The sequence below is a fragment of the Rhinatrema bivittatum genome, chromosome 12, assembly GCF_901001135.1.
Source record: "Rhinatrema bivittatum chromosome 12, aRhiBiv1.1, whole genome shotgun sequence".
Classification (NCBI taxonomy): Eukaryota; Metazoa; Chordata; class Amphibia; order Gymnophiona; family Rhinatrematidae; genus Rhinatrema; species Rhinatrema bivittatum.
This window is the reverse complement of record NC_042626.1, coordinates 13929909-13955981: the sequence shown is the minus strand read 5'-3', so window position 1 is coordinate 13955981 and position 26073 is coordinate 13929909. Positions and strand designations below refer to the sequence as shown.

Genomic DNA, 26073 nt, shown 5'->3' with positions numbered 1-26073 from the left:
CGCAATCCTTTCTTCAGACGCAGTCCTCAGCCCCGTCCAATCCTGTCAGGTCCGATCCTCAGACGGTGGCCTCTCCCTCTTCTGGTATTATGTTTAAGCACAGAGGCGTACCTTGATTAGCTGTAGGTCCTCCCGACAGGAATCTAGATGGCGCTGATGATGAGGCAGATCCTGACTCTCTCTGGAAGATGGGGAAATTCCTCTGGGACTGGAACCATATAGGACTATGTTGTGGTTCTTTCTTAGAGATGAACTGCCAGCCCCCATTTCTCAGACTTTGAAGATTCTGGGAGTGCCTGGGGCAGATTCCATGTGTAAGCCAAAGAAGAATCCCCATTTTGGCTTCATTACATAACGCCTCTTGTTTTTTTCCCTGTTATGGAAGCCATTCAGGAATTGATTGATCGTGAATGGGATGCCCTGGAGGCAAATTTCAAAGGGGGTCAGATCTTGGAAGGCCTGTACCTCCTGGATCCAGTGGTGATAGAGCATCTGTGTTTTCCAAAAGTGGATGCACTGGTCTATGCCATCTCTAAGCCGATGACTATGCCCGTGGAGGGAGGAGCAGCCTTGAAAGATGTGGCTGATAGGAGGATTGAGACCATCCTTAAGCAAGCATTTGAAGTAGTGGCAGTGACATTGCAGATAGCTTCCTATTGTTCCCTGGTGGCTCGCTCTTGTCTGCTTCTCTCTCAGCAGGTTGATGATTCCTGATTGAATTCTAGAGCAGGTATGTAACCCGCCACTGTCTTTTTAGCAGATGCGGGCTGCGATTTGATCCGTATCTTAGCTAGAGGAGTGGCTTCAGTTATAGCAGTCAATTATGGTTGTGAAATTGGTCGGCCGAAGCAACCTCCAAAGCTAATCTTATGAAATTGCCTTTTAAAGATACGTTCTTGTTTGGGAGCGAGTTGGAGAAACTGGCCAGTAAGTGGGGCGAATCCCAAGTTCCTTGGTTGCCGGAGGATAAAAAACAGTTGCAGGGACCCTTTGGTATGAGGGGTCGTTGCAGGGATTCCAAGTGTTTTTGTCCCTACAGAGGGCTAAACATTCAGAGGACTTGGTCTTTGAGCAGGTCTCAGTCCTTTCGTCCCAGACAGCCGAAGTGAGGCTTGGGCTCAGGTAGTGGATCCTCTCGAGCCTCACAATGAAGGTTTGCCAACCCACCCTCAGGAACAAGAGATAGAAGGATGCCTCTTTCTCTTTTATTTTATTTATTTATTTATTTAACAATTTTATATACCGACCTTCATAGTAGATTACCATATCGGATCGGTTTACAGTTTAACAGAGGGAAAAAACTAGAGTAACAAATTCACGTAAACGAAAGATAACCAAAGCAGGAATAAGTCAAAGTTACAATCAACAGGGGACGGGAACTTGGAAGCTTGCAACAAGCTGGAAAGAAGAAAAGGCCAGTAAAGTAATTTTACCGTAGAGTACAAGTTACAAACTTAAGAACGGTGCTTTAATCTGAAGTCTAAGAGTCCATTTATTTTTTTCTTTGAGAAACGGAGTGACAGGCTGGGTAAGAAAGAAGGCTGGGTAAGAAAGAAGGCCAGCTAGTGATTGTCTGGTGGTTCAGGGAAGGCTTGGAGAAAGAGCCAGGTTTTAAGTCTTTTCCTGAAAGTTAATAGTGAACTTTTATCAGAGATTTGTCAAGATCACATCGGATCAGTGGATCCTGGAGGTGATACGAGAAGGATAAGCGCTGGAATTTCGCAGTGCTCCTCAGGACGTGTTCATGGTGTCTCCTTCCCACTCCCCGCAGAAGAGGCAGGCACAGAATGATATTCCATTTATTTCATCGTGCCCAAGAAGGAGGGCTCCTTTCGTCCCATCCTGGATCTCAAAGGAGTCAACCATCATTTGCGGGTGACTTTTTTTCACATGGAAACCTTGCACTCAGTGATAATGGCCATGCAGTCAGGGGAATTTCTGACCTCCCTGGATCTGTCTGAGGCCTACCTCCATATTCCCATCTGATTGGAGCACCAACATTTTCTGCGTTTTGCGGTGTTGGGGTGCCATTATCAGTTTCTTGCGCTGCCTTTTGGTCTAACCACTGCTCCCAGAATTTTTTCCAAGGTTATGGTGGTGGAGGCGGCAGAGTTGAGAGAGGATGGAATTCTAGTACACCCATATTTGGATGACTGGCTGATTTGAACCAAGTCTCTGGAAGAGAGCTGCCTGATGACCCGCAAGGTGATCTCCCTTTTGCAGGAGCTCGGTTGGGTGGTGAACCTAGCCAAGGGCAGTCTTCAGCCATCTCAGTCACTGGAGTATGTGGGAGTTTGAGCAGAGTTTTCCTGCCAGAAGTTCAGATTCAGAAGTTGATGTTGCAGATATGTCTTTTGGTAAACACTATATGCCTGACAGTGTGGTCCTATCTACAGGTACTCAGTTTGGTGGCAACTCTGGAGGTGGTTCCGAGAGTGAGAGCATATATGCATCCTCTTCAGCGCTCCCTGCTGTCTCATTGGAACCCACAATCTCAGGACTATTTGATTTGTCTCCACTTGCTGATAGAAATCTGCTCTCACCTCCAGTGGTGGTTGCAGGCAGATCATCTGAGAGGGAGTTTTCCTGACATCGCCGAACTGGTTGACGCTCACGACAGATGTGAGTCTCCAGGGTTGGGGAGCTCACTCTCAGGAGCTAACAGCGCAAGGACACTGGAATACAGAAGAATCTCTCTGGGGCATCATTCGCCTGGAAGCCCAGGTAGTCCGGTTGGCGTGCTTGAAGTTTAGCAGCAGGCTGCATGGTCAAGTAGTCTGAGTAATGTCAGAAAACGCAACAACGGTGGCTTACATCAATCGGCAGGGAGGAACCAAGAGTCAGCAAGTGTCGCAGAAAATAGACCAACTTATGGAATGAGCAGAAGGGCATCTTCAGGTGATCTTGGCCTCTCACATTGTAAAGACAAAGTAAAAGCAGACTTTCTCAGCAGGAAGAATCTGGATCCAGGAGAATGGGAATTGTCAGATGATGCGTTTCAGCTGATAGTGGATCGCTGGGGCCTTCTATTCCTAGACCTGCTGGCGACTTCTTGCAATGGAAAGGTTCCTTGATTCTACAGTCACAGGAGAGATCTGAGATCCTTGGGTATCTATGTTCTCATGCAGGCCTGGCCAGAAGACAAGCTGCTGTATGCCTTTCCCCTGTGGCCCATATTGGGCAGAATAGTTTGCAGGATTGAAGGCCACAGGGGGATGGTGCTCCTGGTGGCACCAGATTCACCCAGAAGACAATGATATTCAGATCTGTGAAGACTCCTGGTAGAGACCCCCCCCCCCCTTTATCATCCACCGCACAGGAATCTGTTGCAGCAGGGGCCTGTCCTTCACAAAACTCTGACTTACTTTTGTCTTACAGTATGGCCCTTGAGAGGGCTCGCTTGTTGAAGCATGGATATTCTTCTGCGATGATTGCCACCTTGCTACGAGCTCGAAAGTTCTCCACTTCCTTAGCCGATGTGCAGGTTTGGCAAGCGTTTGAGGCTTGGTGTGAGGATCAAGGTGTTCTTCCTCATTCAGTTAAGATCCCGCTCATTTTGGAATTTTTGCAGAATGGGTTAAATAAAGGGTTGGCCCTTAATTCATTGAAGGTACAGGTTGTGGCTATTGCCTGTTTCAGGGGCCAGGTGAATGGTGAATCCTTATCGTCTCATCCTGATGTGGTCCATTTCTTGAAGGGAGTGAAAGATCTTCATCCTCCCTTGCGGTTACTTGTTCCCATGTGGAGTTGTAACCTGGTGTTGGATTTCTTGGCGGGCCCTATGTTTCAACCACTGTGTAATCTTTCCTTGCGGTTATTAACCTTGAAATCAGTGTTTCTAGTGGCGATATGTTCTGCTCATTGAATTTCCGAGCTGCAGATCCTTTCTTTCAGGAGCCTTTCCTTTGGGTGACTCCAGGAGCGATAAGCTGATTCTGTTCCTTCATTGCCTAAAGTGGTCTCTGATTTTTACTTGAATCAGTCCATTTCCTTGCCAACCTTGGATAAGGAAAGAGATCCGGAAGAATATCACTTGTTGCATCCCTTGGATGTCAAGAGACATGTCGTGCAGTATCTGAAGGTTTCTAAATCTCCAATAGATGGATCGTCTTCTGTTTGTCTTTCATGGTAGAGGAAAACAGGGCAAACCAGCTCGCTGGATTAAGTGGGTAATCTCGGCTGCATATGTGGATACTGAAAAGCCATTGCCTACTCAGTTTAGGGCTCATTCCACTAGGCTCAGGCAGTGTCATGGGCAGAGGATAGATTGTTGTCTCCCGTCGACATTTGCTGAGCTGCAACATTGTCCTCCTTACATACTTTTTCCAGGTATTATCGTCTGTATGTGCAGGCCCGGGAGAATGCCTTTGCACATGCGGTGTTGATTGGACGACAGGCAGCCTCCCACCCTATTCGAGAGTAGGTTGGGTACATCCCACTAGTCCTGAATCCATCTATTCACAAGCTAGGAAATGAGAAATTACTACTTACCTGATAATTTCCTTTTCCTTAAAGTGGCTAGATGGATTCAGCCTCTCGCCCTTGGATGCCAAATGATCGTGTGATGGTCCTCCTGTTTGGCTATGTGTTCCAGTGGATTACTGGTAAATGTTCATCCAGTCCAGTGTCTGTGACGTCAGTTTGCTCCATCTCCATCTGCTGGCAGAGATGCATAACCGGAGGATATGCATCTCTGAATCCATCTATTCACTTTATGGAAAAGGAATTTATCAGGTAAGCTGTAATTTCTCATTATTTGGGCTATTGCTTTCACTCTAATTGATCTCTGAAAAAGGTTCCTAGACTACATTTCTCAGCAGTCTTTTGCTTCCTGGTGTGTCTGGTTTTAGGGTTCTCTGGCCCACTCTTAAGTTTTCTTTCTCCTTGTAAACCAATGTTCCATATGAACCTGTCATCAAAGCACCCTCTATCTATCAGCCTTGCTAACTGTCCTGTATTTTCTGATTGCTTTCTCACCTGTGAAGCTCCTGCTTCATCATGGTACACAGAGGAATTGTTGCCCAGTCTTGTGCTTTATTGCCATCTTTATCTTTATTAAAAATTTGTGAATCGCTTAACACAAAACTAAGCGATATACAAAAGAACAGACACAAAAGTAAAAACTCACAGGACAGTAACTTAAAACAGAAATCGTTGCATCATATCATACATGCTGCTCAGCTCTTGTGCATCCAGTTACCTGGCAGAATTAATAGTATGCCTGACATGAGCTGAAAAGGCTTTATATACTGACAGAGAAACAGAATATGACAGTAGATAAGGGCAAAAGGCCCATCTAGTCTGCTCTTTCCTAATGCAATACTGCAGAACCTTCACCATCCTCACAACTTAGGCATCCTCTGTGTGCTTATCCCAGGCTTTCTTGAATTCTGTTACTGGTTTGCCCTCTTCCACCTCCACTGGAAGGCTGTTCCATATATTCACTACCCTTTTTGTGGTTGTAAGCTAAGCTACAACTGATGAAAGAAGGAAAATTTTGGGTGAAAACTCTATGACATGATCTAGTATTCCAAGTCATTGCCATTGTCCAAGGAAGGCAAATTTTCCCTCACTTTACTTTATTGGCTTGATCAGCGAAAAGAGATTTATACCAAGGAAGGAGCATGCATCGTCAACTTATGAAAGAAAATGTGCCCTGAGCATGCCCTCTAGGAGTGGTTAAGGTAGGGAGCTCATCATGAATATACATTCTTGGACTGAGTAGAGATGGGTTTTTATTACTTAGAATAAGTTCAGAGGCTTACTTCTGCTGGTTTCATGAAATGAAAGGTTTTATGTCCTGTCTGCTCACCTCAAAGTGATTTGTTCTTGTTATCCTCAGCATCTCCATCTTCAATCACAACTTATGAAACATGTCAGACGTATGAGCGGCCCATTGCGTTCACTGCTAGGTCTCGCAAACTATGGATAAACTTCAAAACCAATGAAATCAACAGTGCCAGGGGCTTCCAAGTGCCCTATGTCACATATGATGGTGAGTGTCAAACCTGAAGTTTGTAGCTACCCAAAAGCACAGCAGATTTATTGTGTCAAACCCTCACAATAGGAAAATTGGTTCTTAACTGCTAATTTTCATTTCTGTAGTACCACAGAGCAGTCCAGATTTTGCCTCCCTGCCAGCAGATGGAGACAGAGAAAGTTTCACTGACCCTGTACATAACCAGTGTGCCACCTGCAGTTCCTCAGTATTGACCTGTACCCAAGCCAAGATGACAGCAGCAACCATAAATTTCTAAGCAAGCTTCTAAGCAAAATCACTCCCCTCAAGCAAGCCGGAAGAAGGTGTAGTTGCCCCAAAAGATAATGGAATACTAATTTCCCAAGTTTAACATAAGCGATCAGCCTTGAAAACCTCCAGCAACTCTGCACTATATACAAAGCAACAGTACGAGCAGCAGACTCTTTCCCCCCCCCCCCCCCCAGTAAATGGGCGGGTCTGTGGACTGATCTGTGGTACTACAGGAACGAAAGTTAGCAGATGATAACCAATTTTCATTTTCCTGTATGTACCAGATAAGTCCAGACTTCTGGGATGTATCTAAGCTTCTCTTAACTCGGGTTGGATATGGAGAGTTCCACTCATAGAACATTTACTAAAGCACATGGAAGCTGGATCTCCCATATCTAAGTGATAATGCCTAGCAAAAGTGTGCAATGACTTCCCAGTAGCTGCCCAGCAAATTTCATGCGGCAACTTCCTGCTGTGACTCAGCCCAGGAAGTCTCCTGAGAACGTGTCAATTGCACCCCTAAACCACCCGGCAGCAGGTGCCCTTTAGAAATGTAAGTCGTCTCGATCACTTCTTTCAGCCACTGCACAGTTGTAGCCTTAGACGACTTATTTCCCTTCTTTGGACCACTCCACAGTACAAAGAGGTGATACAGTCTACAAAGAAGTGATGCGATCTATGGAAATCATAAATGACCTTTAGATACCTCAATAATGCATGCCTACAATCTAAGAGCCTAAGCTCCCCCGCATGAGGCACAGAGGAATCCAAATCCATAAAAGCTGGAAGTTCTACTAAAATGGAATGCCAAGACTACCTCAGGCAGAAAAGAAGGCACCATGCATAAAGATACCCCCGAATCAGACATCTCTAGGAAGGGATCTAGATACTACAGTACCTGGAGCTCCGAAATTCTCCTGGCTGAACAAATAACCACCAAGAAAACCACTTTAAGAGTCAAGTCCTTAACCATAGCTCTCTTTAGTGGTTCACACTAAACTCTTTATTGGTTCAAACCGAGCCTCAAACAATCTTCTAAGGACTAGATTCAGATTCCAAGATGGACAAATGTTCAACACATGAGGAGCAAGTTCTTAGCAACCTAAAGGAACCATAGAACATCCGGATGTGCAGACAGAGGATACCCTTGTATCTTACCCTGGAGACAACCCAATGTCGCTACCCAGACACTCAGGGTTAAAGGCCAGTCCCTTGACCAGAACATTTCTGTAGAAAAGCCAAAATATGTAACATCGTAACCTGAACAGACTGAGGCTGCACTCCGTCAACAGCGGACCAGGACTTAAAGATCCTCAAAATTTACACATACATCAAGGATGTAGAAGGTGGAAATAACTACTTTGGAATATCCCCTCCATCTCAGTTGTATCCTCTCAGAAGTGAGCCTCCTGACCCAAAAATATTATTTATTTATTTTAGCACTTTTATATACCGATATTCATGTAACAAGTTACAAATCACTTCGGTTTACATTATAACGATAACCAGCGCATAAGAATGCATTACATTAAACAAGGATGAACAAACTTGGATCCATGGAACTGGGTTTAACAGAGAAGATAACTAGAAGAACTTTAACCGGCGAGCCGGATACTAACTTAGGTATATAGCCCGGTGTCTAAGCAGATGAAACTGGGACTGGGTACTAATGAGGAAAAATTTGTTATAAAGTGGCTTTTCCACGTTATAACAAATTTTATATAAATTTGTTATAAATTTATATATACAAATTATATAAATTTGTTATAAACCTGGCTTTTCCAACAAGCCTACCCCATGTCACCTCCCCCTACATAAAAATTCCCCTGTGAATCATCCACCGATTTCTGACTAAGAATGCTTTATGACCGCTGATTCTTGTACATTGTTATTTACGTTATAGTTGTTGTATTTATTTATTGATTTTGTTATGCCTTTTCAGTATTATCCACTCTTCCTGTTAATTGTATTCTTTGGTTACTTGTAAGGGCTCCGCCCAAAAGTTTTTGTTTTTTGTGAACCGATACGATGTGCGAATGGCTATCGGTATAGAAGAGACTTTAAATAAATAAATAAATAAATAAATAACGTCTGCAAGAGGAACAGCTTGCTAGAAGCGATGGTCTACTAGAGAACAGCATAATAGACTCAACGGGTCATCTGAGTTAAGAGAAGGCTATTGAGCACTGTTGGAAAATATTCGACCAATGTCGAAACCTCAGGGGCCCATCTATAGCCATGTTGATCAAATCTGGGAAGCACTCTGGATCTACCAGGATCACATTCTGGATGTTTCTCTATCCACTGTAATCCCTTGTCCACCAGAGGCCACAGGAGGGAAGACAAAGAAGAATCCCTGAGTCCAAGGCAGCACCAGAGCTCCAATTCCTTTGTACCATGTTCTGTTCAGGGGCTATAAAACCACAACGCCTTGATATTCTCTTTTGTTGGGATAACCCCATCTTCCGTGAATGAGATACATCACTGCCTCTTACAGCTCCCATTCCCTGGGGTAGAACATTCTCTGACTGATAAAATCAGCCTGAACATTGTTCACTCCAGCAATGTGAGACGCTGCCAGCCACTCCATATGCTGTTCTGCCAAGAGAATCAACTCCTGGGCCTCTCGAGTTGCTGCCTGATTCTTGATTCTGCCTTGATGGTTGATGTAGTCCACCATCATTGCATTGTCTGATAGGATCCGTACCAGATGGCCGTGTATTCTTGGCAGACAGGCAAGCAACATCAAATGTACCGCTCTTGACCCTAACCGATTGAAAGGCCATGTGACTCTTCCTGTTTCAATCACTGGCCCTGCACCAACTGATCTTGCCACACCACCCTCCATCCAGAGAGGTTTGTTTCGATGGTGATTATTATTCAATTCGGAATCTCCAATTGCCCACCATGCTCAAGATTGGTGCAAGAAAGCACCACAAAAGATTGTCGCTGGCTTCCTCCTCTAACAGAAGAGGAAGATTAAACTCTTCCAATAATGGATTCCAGTGGGAGAAGAGCCCCCTGCAGAGGCAGCATATGTGTGAACGCCCAATGCATTAATTCCAATGTCGATGCCATAGAAAGCAGACCTGTAAATAGTCCCAGATCCTGGGCACCGAAAGCTCTAGCAGAAGCCTAATCTGACTTTGCAATTTCAGCAATCTCTCTCCGCCAGTGTGTCGAACTGAGCTCCCAGATATTCCAGAGTTTGTAAGAAGACTAAATGGCTCTTTGCTAGGTTCACTCATCCTAGAGATTTCAAGCGCATTGGTACCTTTTGTACTGATTGTCGACAGAGGTCATTCCATTTCATATGAATAAGCCATTCATCCAGATACTGATTACACCAACACATCCTCCTATTGCAATGCGACGGCCTCCACCACCATCACCTTGGTGAAGGTAGGTGGAACTGTCGTGAGCCAAAGGGAAGGCTTTGAAACCAAAAATGTTCCCTTAGGACCATGAACCTCAGGAATCTCTGGTGCTCTGGCCTGATGGCTATGTGCAGATATGCATCTATCAAGGCGAGAGATGTCAAGAACTCTCCCTTGAGTACCGCCGCTATGACTGACCTCAGAGTTGGATCTCAGAGTCTCCATGCGGAAAGGGGGAACCTTGAGAGCTGCATTTACCTTTTATTAATCCAGTATCTCTTGAATTGGATACAGGAGGAAAAGAAACAGGATGCTTAACTTAAAATTGACCTCCAGCCACGCTAAGCATGTTTAGGATCTGAGCCAACACACTCGGGCCATACTGAACCTATTCAGGGTCTGAGCCAACAAACTCAGCAAAACATTTCTGTGAAAAAAGAAAATAATCTGAGTAGAGTCCAAAGCAGCTGTCAATCATAAGCAATTTCTCTCTCTTCTAGAAATGAGAAAGATAGTTCCCCATTGAAATACTCTGATGTCTCATGATCCACACCCCCTTGAACCTTACCAGGGACAGCCTCCCTGAGGCATTTGCCCACCGTAACTGACAAATGGGAGGCCCAAGCACATGATCCCTACATAGTAGGATGTTTTGCCTTCACTGGGCACCCCTGTAGAAAGGTCTGCAGGCCCTGGAAATATACCACCCAGGAAGGAGGAGGATGAATTTATACTGGAGTACATAGGCCCAACCTTGCTCTCTCCAACCTCTCTCAGCGAAGCTTCTGCCCTTGAGAACAAGGGAGGCGAACTGACCATTTCCTCGCCTCTCACTCAATCTCCCCCTCCAGAGACACCATAGGCCAAGGGGATGTCCCATCATGGGCAAAAGCTGTAGTAGTCAAATAACTTTGAGCATCTAAACAGCACTGACACAAACAGAGACAGTGAGGACTAAATTGCTATCAGACAGCAAGTCCCACAGTTAGCAAAGTGCTTGGACCTGTTCGTCCCTAGCACCTAGCTCTCCTGAACTTCGGTTCTAGGCAGCCTCCTGTGCACACACCAATGCCACCTGGGCGTACACACACACCCCTCCAAGATTGCGCACAAATACGCGCTCGAGACTAGGTCGCAGTCGTATGCACACAAGCACTCGTATAGGCCATTGTTCTACACGCACAGGTAGCTGAGCAAATACGTGCTCAAGTTTAGGTTGCAGTCTTATGTGCTCGAATACCCATGCAAATACGTGCTCCAGTCTAGGTTGTGGCCTTATGCGCACAAGCACCTATGCAAATATGCGCTCAAGTACCTGCGCAAATATGTGCTCAAGTCTAGGTCGCAGATGTACACACTGAAATCTAGACCGCAGCCTTTCAAGCCCAAGTCCCTGCATATACAACCACCACATGGTGAGAATGTGCACACACGCCTACGCATGCGAGGAAAAAAACGCTGGCATACCACACAGCTAAGTAAAGCCTGTCTGCACCTTCAGTGCATTTAGGCCTGGATCTGTTTAACATCCAGCACCGAAAATCATTGGCCTGAAGAGCTTCTCAACAGCTCAGGCCTCTTGACTGGCCGAAAATCCATGGAGACTGAGGCCAAGAGCCTGCATCTCGCTAAACATGTTCCTCCCTACACCCATGGCACCTCCAGCACCTCAACGGCAAGCAGGGGAACAGTACCTCAGTGCCATAGAGCCAACACTCAGTCTCCTCCGCAGGCAGAGAAGCTTCTGAAAAACCCCATCGCTGAGCTACCCAAACTGCTGAGGTAGCTTCCCCCGCCCAGAACCTTGCTGCTGCAAAGATTCCTGTAACTTGTTCCTTGTTCTCTTTTTTTTTTTTAACTCTCTGAGAACAAATAAAGATACATAGAATCAATACTTTGTTTTGGTGCAGAGGTTCAGGTTCCAGGAGTGCAGGCCGCATGGCAGATCGATTGACCACTGGCTATATCAGTCTCCTTTGTTATACTTGCTGCCCACAGCAGACCCGCGGCGCGGACCTTTCACCTTCTTGTATGGACTCCAGCTCCTGGTTCCTCTTCACAGGTGGCGGTGGGCCGCCAGCTCCAACCTCTGGTCGCCTCCGGTAGCTCCGGCTCTGCCATGGTCCCCAGTGTTGCCAGCCAAGATGTCCCTGCTCATCAGGCCTTTCCGCATGGCCTGCGGAAAGACGCTGCCATTGGCGCCGCGCTCTGCCTAGGCACGCGCGCACACATCGCTGATTCTTTTAAAGGTCCCGCAGCGGGAACCTGGCCATGGCCCCAGATGCTGACGTCAGACTCTTCAGCGTATATAAGCTCAGGCCTCGCTCCATAGCGTTGCCTTTGCAACAGGTCTCCTCGTACTCCGAGAACTCGTTGCTGATAGAGAATCGTCTCTACATCGTGTTCCTGTCTCCTGGTTCCCAGTTCCTGTCTTCCTCGTTCCTGCCTTGTCTATGTGTTGGACTGACTGTCTGGATTTCGACTTAGCTTTGTTTGACTACTCTTCGGCTTATCTCAAACCCCGGACTTTTGCTACATTTGACTACTCTTCAGCCTATTTCCAACCCCGGATCTTTGCTAAGTTTGACTACTCTTCAGCTTATCTCCAACCCCGGACCTTCGCTAAATTTGACTACCCTTTAGCCTGTCTCCAACCCCTGACCTTTGCTACGTTTGACCACGCCTGCCTTCTCTGTGCCCTGACCATTGCCTTGATTGACTACACCTGCCTTCTCCGTGCCCTGACCATTGCCTTGATTGACTACGCCTGCCTTCTCCATTTTCTGACCATTGCCTTGATTGGCTACGCCTGCCTTCTTTGTTCCCTGACCATTGCCTTGAATGACTACGCTACAGATTACTCCGTGTCCAGAGTTCTACATTGCTTGCCACAACCTTCACTTGCCGCCAGCCCTGATTCCAGCCTGTCAGTGACGTCTCCTCTAGCCTATCTCCTGGACGTGGACTTACAAGGCTTCAGGCTTTCTTTGCTCAGGCGCCTCCAGTTACCTTCTGTTCCATTGGTGCCTGAGTTCCTGTACCGAACCCTGTCCAGGGTAGGACTACGCCACCTATCAACTGCTTCTCTGGGCTGAACCGCCTTACTTCACGAACTAACCTCAAGGCCCACCTAAGTCCCGCCAGCCCCGGCACCCAAAGGCTCAACCCGCAGGGAACAAGAGCTGGTATAGATGAAGCTCCAGCGGCCTCTATCTTCACCGCACTCCACCTGCTGATGGTGGGGACCCATAGGTCCCTACCTACGGGTTGCGTCAACCCCACCTCGGCCCAAGGGTCTATCTCCGACGCAACATCCTTTTGCCAAACTTTAGCAACACAGCCCAGGACAAACTGTATAAAATGGATACTTCCCTGCTCTACTGGGCTTGCAGTGCAGAACAGCCAGCAGGTTCCACCACTGTCTCATGGGGATGAGGGATCTGGACCACAGATGACCACCCTATGGACTCCCAGACTGAGCTATCAGAAGGGTCACCAACATCTACCGTCTGCTGGAGACAGAAAAATACAGGTCAATATTGAGGGACTGCAGGTGGCACACTGGCTTATGTTCAGTGTCAGTGAAACTTTCTCTGTCTCCATCTGCTGGCAGGGAGGCAAAACCAGAAGTCTGGACTGGTCTGGGTATGTACAGGGAACAAGGTTCATTTACGTTTTTAATTTAAGAACTCAGAGATTTCCATTTATCCAAATTTGGAATTGTTTCCAAAGAGTAAAGAGCAGGTAATTTTCATACCTTTATTTTTGGTGGCAAATAAAATGCCAAATTAAAGTAAACTGAAGTTAACTCAGCTTCAAATTGCCCTTCTCCACCAGTGCAGATGCAACCTCAGCATCACCCTCACCTCTTGTTCCTCCCCACCTTTGGTCTTCCCCTTTCTATGACAGTTGCTCCAAGCATTGCAAGATTCCCTATTGTAGACATTTCTGTCTTTCTAACTCGAGTGTTTTCTTCTTACTCCAGAAGATTATGAGCAATTAGTGGAAGATATTGTGAGAGATGGCCGGCTGTATGCCTCTGAAAACCATCAGGAAATTTTAAAAGTGAGAGAATGTTTTTTTTTTTATTGTTGTTGATGTTGGGTTTTTTGGAGTTTTTTAACTTCTCTGTGCCTTGACTCTTTGTTGCCTTTCTCTGTCTCTTTCTCTCTTGGTCTCCACATTCTTCCTCACTTTCAGATAACATTAATTACAGGTAAGTAATTTCCTCTTCCTATCTTCCTAGTTTTCGTGACTCCCTCCTTTTATTTAATCTTGGATTGTGAACTCTTCAGAAGCCTGGACCTTATTTTGTACAGTGTGCATACAGACTATGCTATAGAAATATTCATATTTTCCTTAGTAATAGTATTAGCAGTATAATAAATCACCATTTTTAAGTCTTGTTCCTCTCTTGACAGGATAAGAAATTGATTAAAGCATTTTTTGACGTCCTGGCACATCCACAGAACTATTTCAAGTACACAGAAAAGCACAAAGAAATGCTACCCCGATCTTTCATCAAACTCCTCCGTTCCAAAGTCTCCAGCTTTCTCAGGCCTTATAAATAGCCAAGCAATTACAGCAGCAGCACCACAAAGTATGTGGCAGCTGCCTAAGAGGGTACCTATGGCCACAGAAACTGTATTTGATCCTATTGTATTTTAACAGCTTTTTAAAACATATCTCCCTATGCAGACCTTTTTTTTTTTTTTTTGCTTTCCCCAAATTGTTTCAGTGCTGACTTTTATGTGCTTATGTGTGTGTCTCTCTGTGTCTGCAGACACACAAACACACACCGGATACATGCCCATGTAAGCTCCAAGGATATCTTTCTCTTCTGCTAGTGGGCCTGCCAGCTGTGACGTAATTCTTTCCAGTTGTGGATGAAGGTGATTGAACTGAACTGAGAAAACTCTTGTCTATCTGTTATTCTGTTGTGCTTATGACATAACTTTGCAGAGGAGATCACAAAAGAAACACATTAACAGGAACATCCCCTTCATATCCCCCTCTTCCCAATCCCAAAGAACAGAACTGACAAAAAGGATGGAAGCACAACAAGTTCAGCATTTTCCTGCAGTCCTCTCCCTCTTGTAATGGGTGAAGAAATATTAGTCCGTCCCTGTTCTATATAGACCAACAGACACAAAACAAAACCTGCCACAGTAATTTCGGGACACTTGTAGCAGACGTCTCCAACAAGTCCTGCCAAAGAGTAACTCAGAAATAACAAATATTAATAAGAACATTGTGCACTAGTATCCTCTCTCTCTCTTTTCCTCTCCCATGTATTAAGTGCAATCATTTGTGTTTTCTTTATATTATTTAGAGGGAAGTTTTCTACTAGAAACAACAATATTTATACTTGCCTGAGAAATGAGAATGTGTTGTCGTCGTTGTTGTTGTTTTTAAACAAAACAGAAAATGTTTTGATTGTGATGAAGTTTTTGGATATTTAAATCTTATTTTCCATACTCCCGCCACCTCTAAGAAAAATATTCAAAAGAAAGGCAGCTGTGCTCTGGCACTGACTTCAGTCAGAAAAAGTGGCTTTCAGTATCATACATTTAATGTTTGCTTCACAATTGCTGCAGAAAGCACTGTATTATGTTTAAATATCAGGTCCTTGATACATTGCAGAAACCAATAACCAACATTTCTCAATAGGCAAGTTGAACAATACTGACTCAAGTGCATTGTCTCGTGTGGAAATTCAAAGAAATAAATCAAATCCATAGAAAAATAGACTTCTAATCCATGTGGGGAAAACTTTCAAACAGCTTGGGAAAAACATCAAGAGGTCAATATTAAAAAAAAAGCTGTTTCTAAATTTAAGCTCCTAAGTTAGGTCCTTAAGTTTTCAGCTGAAAATTCAACTACATTTAGAGCTGGATTTTCTATGGTCGCGGATTTTAATGTCCGTTCGTGCATGTAAGGGTGGGTGGACTCCACACCCGGGGGGGAGGGGAATTTTAAAAGGCAATGCTCGGTGACGCGAGTAGGGCTTCCCCAGTTCCGTCCCAATACGCCCCAATTAAGGAACGGACTGGGAGGTAGCTTCCCTATACCTCTACCTAACCTTCCTACCCTTTCTCCTCCCCGACCTCTAACCCCTTCCTAGCTACTTACATTTTATTTGTTTACTTACTGCTCCTCCTCAGCAGAAATAACCTCCGCGTGCCAGCGCATGCCTCCTCGGGACAACGGCTAATGGCGCTGTTCCGGCCCGGCACTTCTGCGTGTAACAGGGGTTACACAAATGGCTGTGCTTATGCGCGCAAGGCCCAGCAAGGCATGTAACCCCCATTTTCTACATGCACGGCCCTTTTAAAATCAGGCCTTTAGTCTCCTATTAAAAAGTAGATTTTTAAACCAGCACACAGGCATCCATGTGCGCGCAGTTCCCGGCATGTGCACATGGACACACCGATTTTATAACACGTGTGCACGGCCACCCATGTGTTATAAAATCCACCACCCACGTGCAAGTGGGTTTTTTGTTGCCAAACTTACTTGCTCTCCCGAGCAGTAGTATTGGCGCACTCCAGCATTTTAAAATTTACCTGTAAGTGTCTAGTGCTGAAAATCAGTCCTAAGCACATAACTTTTTTCCCCCTGTCCTAACTCCATCTCAGTAGTCACCCACTTTTTAGGATTCTAAATTTAGGATCCTAGTAAAAGACTGCGTACAGAATGCTCTTCCATCTGCTTTTTCTGCGGGTACATTTTACCTGGAAAGTAGGCACAAAGAGGATAACTTTCAAACGACTATGCACAGCCTCATATACATACATACCGTATATGGCCACATAGATATTTACTACAGTAATTTAAAACCTGCTTGTATCAGGTGTGCACAGATTATAAAATATACATCTTTACGTGTGAATATCTGCAATGCATTTAAAGCATGTATTTTTTCTTATCTATTTTGAAAACATACATGCATATATTTTACATGTGAAAAAAATTGTGACTTGCTATCTTCAAATACTGTTATTTGCAGAATTAGAAAAATTTTAAAACATGCATGTGAAATTGAAATTTCCAGTTTGCCAAAACCTTCACCAGTTCACCCATTCCTGCTCCAGGTCATCGAGATAGTTCTTCACTCTGAACTCCCCCCAGTTCACCCAGACCTTCCACCCAATCAAATAAATAATAATAACCAACAGTAAACATTAGACGAGCCCAATATCAATTGCACAAGATATTTAACAGGTGTGAAATTATGCAAATAAGTTGCCAAATATGTGCGTGAAAGTTGCATGTGTGCAAACTATGCCCTGACGCGCCCTTAACACACCCACGATTTTCATGCATACTTTTGCTCACGAAGGCGGACATACAGAGTATGTGACCCGTTTTGAAAAAATGCTTTATATACGCACTTATTTATTTTTTCATGCTCAACGTTTTTAAAATCCACCTCACGGATTTGAAAATGAAATCTACTGGCATACTTTTCCTCCCTCAACCTAATCCCAAACACAAATGGCATTTTTATTTTATTTTGCGAAAAACTAGCATCAGTTAAAGATGGTAAACTCGATAGTGTGAGAGAAAACATTAAAAAAAAAAAAGGGGGTCCAGATGATTCTGAAAGGTAAAATGCAATTTTCACTGACAGTAGGGAACCTTCTAACTTTCCACTGCTTGTGGAAGTTTATATGACTGAGTACAGGTGTACAAAATAATATAAATAAATAAATAATGGAAGTTACTTTTGCATTTTTTTATTCAGGAAGAGGTATTCATTGGCTGTTGATGGGAGAAAAGTGGAATAATTATTCAGCAAGACTCAATCGCTTGTTCTACTCACATATTCCATTTGGAAATTATTGAGCAAAGATCCCCAAACTGGTAATCCCACAGCCAGTCAAGTTTTCACTAAATCTAGCATGGATATATGTGAGATAAATTTGCATACATTGGAGACCTGCCGTATGCAATTTTACCTCATATATATCCTGAAAATCTGATTGCCTGTGAGGTTACCAGGACAGGTTTGAGAAACTTATTATAGAGAGTCAAGCTTTGTAAAAACCTTGTAAGAAACTTGCACTGGTCCAGGGAAGTTTACAGCCTTCTCAGGAGAGTGTTGGAGTTTGTTTTCAATAAGCTTACTAACATGGTAATAGTGAACAATCCTATTTTTCTGTTTTCCAGCAGCAGTGCTACCTATGCAATTAATTGGATCAAGTTTGAGCTGTCCCTCTAAGTAATCCAGCTTTTCAGTTTCCTGAATTAGTAAAAAGATACTATAAAAATAAACCTGAATCTACTTTCAGTTTAGCAGCTGATTCATACCTCAGTTTTTGTCACTTTATTGTCCTATCCTTAAGGAATGTGAGTTCCTTTTAACTAAATAGGTCCTGTTCAGTCTGATATTAGCACAGACTGAGGAGGAAGCCTCTCTTTCTTGTCTGATTTTAGCATAGACTAAGGCAATTTCTCTCTAATTCAAATATCCCCTGGAAGCCTGACACAGCTGAGGAATCATTTGCAAACACTTTTTCCCTGTACGTACCCAGATCAGGCCAGAGTCCTGGGTTTTGCCTCCCTGCCAGCAGATGGAGACAGAGAAAGTTTCACTGACACTGTACATAACCTAGTGTGCCACGTGCAATCCCTCAGTATTTCTCTGTCTCCCAGCAGATGGTAGATGGTGCAAAACCTGCAGTTCTGCAGTCAGGAGACTGCTTTGTATTTACCCTGTTTCCCCGAAAATAAGACAGTGTCTTATATTAATTTTTGCTGCCAAAGATGCACTAGGCCTTATTTTCAGGGGATGTCTAATAGAGCTTCTGGCTGCCCCTGTGTCAGCCATGTCCCACCAGTGTGCTGTCAGAGAGAGGTAAGAGTGTGCAGCATTCATGGTAGTCAGCTTGGGCTGACTCTGCTGCTTTTGAACCTCTGCACACTGCTTGGAAGGGGTCCCCCGACTGGTACTGCCACCATCCCCAGATGTCAGTAATCTTGCTGCCACTGTCACTGCTGCCACATGGCTATTGGGGAGGCGCTAATTGCTGCTACTGACACTGAAGCCCATTCTGCTGCCTCCTCTGTGCAGGCCCCGTGGGCTTCCACTTTCTCCATGCTGATCTCATACATTGTGAGATCCGCATAGAGAAAGTGCTATTCTTGCATATTCCCAAAGATTACATGTGCCAAACACTAAAAAGTAATTTTTATTTTTTTTTACCTTTGCTGGCTGATGTTAGTTTTCTAATTGGTTGGTCACAGGCTTTTTTTTTTCCACCTTCCCTTTCTTATTTTTTTGCCAATTCCTTTTATATTGTCCTTTTTTCTTCCGTATTTCTTTTCTCTCCATCTTCTTCCCTCAAACACAGTCAGGTTCTCATTCTCACATGCATTTCTCTCTCTCTCACACACACACACACACACACAGGCTCTCACTGTCACATGCGGTCTCTCATACAATCATTCATACACACAATCTCTCACTGGCACATGCTCTCTCTCATACAATCATTCATACACACAGTCTCTCACTGGCACATGCTGTCTGACTCTCATACACCCAGGCTCTCTCTCACTCCCACATGCTGTCTTGCTCAAGCATAGGCTCTCACCGTCACACGCTGTCTCTCTCACACACTCAGAGGCTCTCACATGCTGCCTATGCAAACATGCAGATCCTCATTCCCACACACAATCTCTCAACTCATCTCATACACGCACGCACACACCCTCTACAGACCCTCAGCCTCTCTCTCACCTCTGGGCCTCCTCTTCACGGGTCACCGCAGGATGGGCCCTGCAGCGGCCCTGAACTTCTCGGGCCGCGGCAGCCCTGCTACCGGGCCTCTTCCTCTTCCTCGGCCCTGCTACCGGGCTTCTTCCTCTTCTTGGGCCGCTGCGACTTGGGATTCGCAGCAGCCCGCAGCGGCTCCTCTTCTGCACGCGCTGATGCTCTTCCTCCTTCCTGCCCACGCGGCTCCGGCAACGTTTACTTCCGGGGCGCACAGGCAGGAAGGAGGAAGAGCATCAGCGCATTTGAACACGATCTTTTTCTTCAGGCAAGGAGGCTCAGCGGCCGCATGAGCCTCCTTGCGCCCGGGGGCATTTGCTCCCCTCGGGATACCACTACTCGCGTCTGCCCCTAATACCTTGGAAACTTTATTTAAAAAAAAAAAAAAAATGACGTCACAGGATTGACCGGCCCACCGAGGGAAGCCCGATCCCCCGATAGGTCAATCCGCCCCTGTTTACAAGGGATGGCTTACTTTCGGGGGAGGTCTTATATTTAGGAATTCGCAAAATCTCTACTAGGTCTTATTTTTGGGGGATGTCTTATTTTCGGGGAAACACTGTATGAGCCTTCCTCCCAGGGGGTTTTTAGGTCCTTCCCTGTCTGGTCGAGGTGGACGAGCTGGGGGTTGGTGACCCTTTTGTACCCTTGCTCTTTTGTTCTGTGGGGTGTAAATCTGGTGGTCCAGATCCCTCCCCTTCACAAGGCTGCTGAGGCAGCTACAGGCTGTTTTCTTTTAGTCGGTCCCAATTTTTAATTTGGCTGATTTTCTTTTTTCGGCTAGCAGCTCTGTGTTCCATTCTAGGGAGTAGGTATTGTAAGTTTGGTAAAGTTTTGAAGAAAAAAAGAAGATCTGGCTTTTTTCCAATCTGCCATGCGGCCTGTGCTCCTGGAACATGAACCTCTGCACCAAAGGAAAGTATTAGCTTCAGAGAGTAAAACAAAATGTAAAAAGAGAGAACCAGGAACTAGATAGAGGAATCTGTGCAGCAGCAAGGTTCCATAGCAGAAGCTACCTTAGCAGCTCGGGGAGCTCAGTGATGAGGCTTTTCAGCAGCTTCTCTGTCTGCGGAGGAGACCCGGGTGTTGCCTCCGTGGTGCTGCGGGACTGTTCCCCTGCTTGCCGTTGAGGTGCTGGTGGTGCCGCAGGTGCGAGGAGGAACAGCGTGTGCGTGTAGCAAAAGCGTTCATGGATCTGCATCAAGCATGACCACAGCCGTAGAACAAGCCTCATGGATGATGGGGTCTAGCATTGAGGCTTTCCCTATAATTGTGGAAACGGTGGCCATTTTCGATTCCCTAGCAGTGTCAGCAGGAGAGGCAGGGGAATCCCTTCTTCAGCTATCGCTGGCAGTTCCCTGTCCCGCAGAGGTGCAGAAAGGCACTTGCACTGAGGAGGAGTAGAGGTCTTCTGCTGATTTTTATTTGCTTATGCGCAAAATGTGTTTAGCAAGATGCTGGTTCTTGGCTCTAGTCTCCATGGATTCTCGGCCAGTCAAAGGCCTGAGCTGTTGAGAAGCTCTTCAGGCCAGTGATTTTCGGTGCTGGATGTTAAACAGACCCGGGCCTAAAAGCGCTGAAGGTGCAGGCAGGTTTTACTTAGCTGTATGGTAGGTCACTGCAGCGGTTCTTTTCTCGCATGTGTAGGCGTGTGCGCACATTCTCACCATGTGGTGGCTGCATGTGCTGGGGCCTGTACTTGTAAGGCCATAGTCTAGATTTGCACATGTATGTCTGCAACCTAAACTTGAGCGCTAATTTGCGCAGGTACTTGAACACGTATTTGCACAGGTAATTGAGCACGGAAGGCTGCGACCTAGAGTGGAGCGCATATTTGTGCAGGTACTTGTGCGCGTACGACAGTGACCTAGTCTTGAGCGTGCATTTGCATGCATCCTGGAGGTGTGTGCATGTATGCCCAGGTGGCATTGGTGTGCGCACAGGAGGCTGCCTAGAGCCGAAGTTCAGGAGAGCTAGGCACCAAGGACAAACGGGTCCAAGGGTCTTGCTATCTTTGAGGCTTGCCATCTGATAGCAATTCAGTCCTTACTCTCTCTCCATCTGTGTCAGCGCTGTTTAAATGCTCAAAGCGATTTACCTTCTACAGCTTTTGCCCATGTTGGGACATCCGCTCAGCCTATGGTGTCTCTGGAGGGGGAGAGGAGTGGGAGGTGAGCTAATGTCAATTCTCCCTTGTTCCCGAGTGCAGAAGCTTCCCCAAGAGAGGTTGGGCCTATGGACTCTGATATAGATCCATCCTCCTCCTCCTGGATGAAATGTTTCCAAGGCCTGCAGACCTTTCTGCAGGGGTGCCCAGTGAAAGCAAAGCAACCTACTAAGTAGGAATCACGTACTTGGGCCTCCCATTTGTCAGTCACTGCAGTCAAATTCTGCAGGGAGGCTGTCCCTGGTAATGTTCAAGGGTTGTGGATCATGATTCATTGGAGGATTCTGTTGAGGAAATGGCCTTCTCACTTCTAGAAGAGGGAGAAATTGCATATGATTGAGAGCCACTTTGGACTCTGCTCAGATTTTTCTTATTTTCACAGAGATGTCTTGCTGAGTTTGTTGGCTCAGACCCTGAAAACCCTCAGCGTGGCCCAAGTCTGTAGTCTCAGATCCTGCATATGCTTACTGTGGCCGGAGGTCAAGTTTAAGTTAAGCGTCCTGTTTCTCCCCCCCCCCCCCCCCCCCCCCCGGTATCCAATTCAAGAGATATTGGATTTAAAGAAAGTAAATGCAGCTCTCAAGGGTCCCCGTTTCCACATGGAAACTCTGAGGTCTGTCATAGCAGCTTTACACAAGGGAGAGCTCTTAGCATCTTAGCATCTCTCACTTTGATAGAACCATATCTGCACATGGCCATCAGGCCAGAGCACCAGAGATTCCTGAGGTTCATGGTCCTAAGGGAACATTTTCAGTTTCGAGCCCTTCCCTTTGCATGGCGACAGCTCCACGTACCTTCACCAAGGTGTTGGGGGCAGCTGCATTGCAAAAGGAGGATGACTGGCTTATTCATACGAAATCAAATGACCTCTGTCGACAAACAGTACAAAAGGTACCAATGCGCTTTGAAGTCTCTAGGATGGGTGGTGAACCTAGCAACGAACCATTAGTCCTCTTACAAACTCTGCAGTATCTGGGAGCTCAGATCAACACACTGAGTGAGATTGCTGAAATTGGAGAGTCAGATTAGGCTTCTTCTAGAGCTTTCAGTGCCCAGGGTCTGGGACTATTTACAGTTCTGGGTTCTACGGCATTGACATTGGAATTAATGCTTTGGGCATTCGCATATATGGGCCTCTGCAAGCGGCTCTTTTCCCACTGGAATCCATTATTGGAAGATTGCATCTTCCTCGTCCGTTAGAGGGAGAAGCCAAGGACAGTCTTTTTCGTGGTGCTTTCTCGCACCAATCTCGAGCATGGTGTAGAATTGAAGGTTCTGAATTGAATAATAGTTACCACTAATGCAAGCCTCTCTGTGTAGCAAGATCAGTCGACGCAGGGCCAGTGGTCGAAACAGGAGGCATCATGGCCTAACAATCGGTCAGAGACTAGAGCAGTGCTTTATGCGTTGCTTGCCTATCTGCCAAGGTTACGCAGCCTTCCAGTATGGATTCTATCAGACAATGCACAGACGGTGGACTACATCAGCCCATCAAAGCGGAACCAAGAATAAGACAGCGGCTCGAGAGGCCCAGGAGTTGATTCTCTGGGCAGAACAGCACTTGGAGCGGCTGGCAGTGTCTCACATCACCAGAGTGAACTACATTCAGGCAGATTTTATCAGTCCAAGAAAGTTAGACCCCAGGAAATGAGTGCTGTCAGAGGCATTGATGTGTCTCAATCACAGAAGATGGGGATATTCCGACCAAAGAGAACCTCATGGTGTCGCGATATTACAGCTGCTGAACAGAACACAGTACAAAGGAATCAGAGCTCTGGTGCTGCCATAGACTCAAGGGGTTCTTCTTTGTCTTCTCTCCCTTGGCCTCTGGTGGACAAGGGATTACGGCAGATAAAGAAACATCCAGGCTATGTGATCCTGGTAGCCCCAAAGTGGCCACATCGACCATACTTCCCAGATCTGATCAACATGGCCATAGATGGGCCCCTAAGTTTCGGACATTGGTCAAATGTTTTTCACCAGAGCCCAATATTTTTGGGTCAGGCGGCTCACGTCTGTCTCGCGGCTTTGCTTCTGAGAGGAGATAACTGAGATGAAGGGTTATTTCCACCTTCTACATCCTTGAAGAATGTGCAAATTTGGAGGATCTTCGAGTCCTGTTCTGCTGCTGACGAAGTGTAGCCTCAGTCTGTTCAGGCTATGGTGTCGCATATTTTGGCTTTTCAACAGAAAGGTTCTGGTCAAGGGATGACCTTTAACTCTCTGAATGTCCAGGTAGCAATATTGGATTGTCTCCGAGGTACGATGCAAGGGTACATCCGGATGTTCTATGATTCCTTCAGGGAGTTAAGAACTTGTGTCCTCAGGTGCGAAACATTTGTCCATCTTGGAATCTGAACCTAGTCCTTAGAGGATTGTGTGAGGCTCTGTTTGAACCACTAAAGAGAGCTACAGTTAAAGATTTGACTCTTAAAGTATTTTTCTTGGTTGCTATTTGTTCAGCCAGAAGAATTTCAGAGCTCCAGGCATTGTGTTGAGATCACTTCCTACAGATGTCTGATTCGGGGGCATCTTTATGCATGGTGCCTTTTTTTCTGCCTGAGGTAGTCTTGGCGTTCCATCTTAGTTAGACAGTAGAGCTTCCAAATTTAATGGATTTGGATTCCTCTCCGTCTCATGCGGGGGAACGTAGACTCTTAGATTGGAGGCATGCATTATTGAGGTATCTAAAGGCAACTTATAATTTACAGATATCATATCACCTCTTTGTAATGTGGCGTGGTCCAGAGAAGGGAAATAAGTCATCTAAGACTACAGTTGTACAGTGGCTGAAGGAAGCGATTAAGTCACCTTACATTTCTAAAGGATGCCTGCTATCGGGGGGGGGGGGGGGGTTTAGGGGTGCACTTGACGCTTGCTCAGGCAATTTCTTGTGCTGAGTCACATCAGGTGTCTCCGCATGAAATTTGCTGGGTGGCTACTTGGAAGTTGTTGCCCACTTCTGTTAGGTATTATCGCTTGGATATCTGAGCTCCGGCTTCCATGTGCTTTAGTGAGAGTGTTCTATGAGCGGAACCCTCCAGGTCCCACCCGAGTTAAGGGGAGCTTAGGTACATTCCAGGAGTCTGGACTGATCTGGGAACGTACAGGGAAAGGAAAATTGGTTCTTACCTGCTAATTTTCATTCCTGTAGTACCAGAGATCAGTCCAGGGACCCGCCCATTTACTGGGGGGGGGAGTCCGCCGCTTGTACTGTTGCTTTGTGTATAGTGCGGCGTTGTTGGAGGTTTTCAAGGCTGATCGCTTATGTTAAATTTGAGAAACGAGTTTTCGTTGTCTTTTTGGGCAACTTCACCTTCTTCCAACTCATTGGAGGGGAGGGAGTTTGCTTAGAAGCTTGCTTAGAAATTTATGGTTGTTGCTGTCATCTTGGCTTGGGTACAGGTCAATACTGAGGGACTGCAGGTGGCACACTGGGTTAAGTACAGTGTTAGTGAAACTTTCTTTGTCTCCATCTGCTGGTAGGGAGACAAAACCCAGAAGTCTGGACTGATCTGTGATACTGCAGGAACAAAAACTAGCAGGCAAGAACCAATTTTCCTTTAACCTGTCCAATTATTTCTAAATTTCAGGGAGTATTTTCTACCTCTTCCACAAATGGACCTTTCCTTCACCCCGGCTCTAAGCTGACAACTCCTAAAGGTTTGGATAACTAAAAACTGAATCACAGAGTTCCAGATGTGTTGAATGTTTGAGCGGTAACATAACACTACATGGGCCCAATTTATCAAGTGTTTTCCCACATAGTCATGTATTAGAAGAAAGCACTTGAAAAATCTGGCCCTATGAATTTAAAATGAAAGACAAACACACAGAAAACTTTGTAATATTTATATCTGCCTTTTGCAGTGCATTACAAACATCTCCTGCCGAATAATGATAAAATCATGAAAAATGTAGTTTATGAAGTTATTTGCACTTGAAAATTGTATCTGAACTTGTAAAATGAAAGATGTTTGGATTTTGTATTTGTCTGTTTTATTATTTTAAATTACTAAACCAAACTTCATGATGGTGTGTTTTTCTTCAGTTGTGTGCACAATTAGTTTTGTTCTGATTTTGAAGTGTTTATTTTACATCAGTTTGTTGCACTACTATGAAATTCCTTTTTTTTTCTAAGCTTACCGCTGATCCTGCAGTGATCACAAAACTCTGAGCGACAAGGTCTGGCTTATTTTAACTCTCATTTCAAGCTATACCTTTGTCACTAGTAAAAGCAGGACTGAAAATGCCAGTATGTTTGATGCACGAGTTTAAAAATATAAAAAAACAGGACTGTACTAAATCTCATGCCTGGAAGCAATGTTTTGCCCTACAGTATGAAATGGACTTGTAGATGAGTCAGCCCCTTTTCTATAAGAAAAGATCATTCTGCATGCACAAGCAAGATTTCATCAGTCACACAACTAGGTAATGTCATCCGATGGCACTGACATGGAAAATGCTCTCTCATGCACCCACAGTATTTTCTTTCTTCTTT

The 26073-nt window shown here is 45.3% G+C and overlaps 1 protein-coding gene across 1 annotated transcript in view; it reads left to right on the top strand.

Annotated features, from left to right (window-relative positions):
- The window catches only part of SCUBE3 (signal peptide, CUB domain and EGF like domain containing 3), a 464243-nt gene extending 446026 nt beyond the window's left edge, over positions 1-18217 (top strand). Inside the window, exons 22-24 of the mRNA XM_029573032.1 lie at positions 5843-5995; positions 13613-13692; positions 14049-18217. Of these exons, the coding sequence (XP_029428892.1) occupies positions 5843-5995; positions 13613-13692; positions 14049-14198 (383 nt within the window). The 3' untranslated portion in view covers positions 14199-18217. The remainder of the gene's footprint in view (positions 1-5842; positions 5996-13612; positions 13693-14048) is intronic.
- Positions 18218-26073: the final 7856 nt, after the last annotated feature.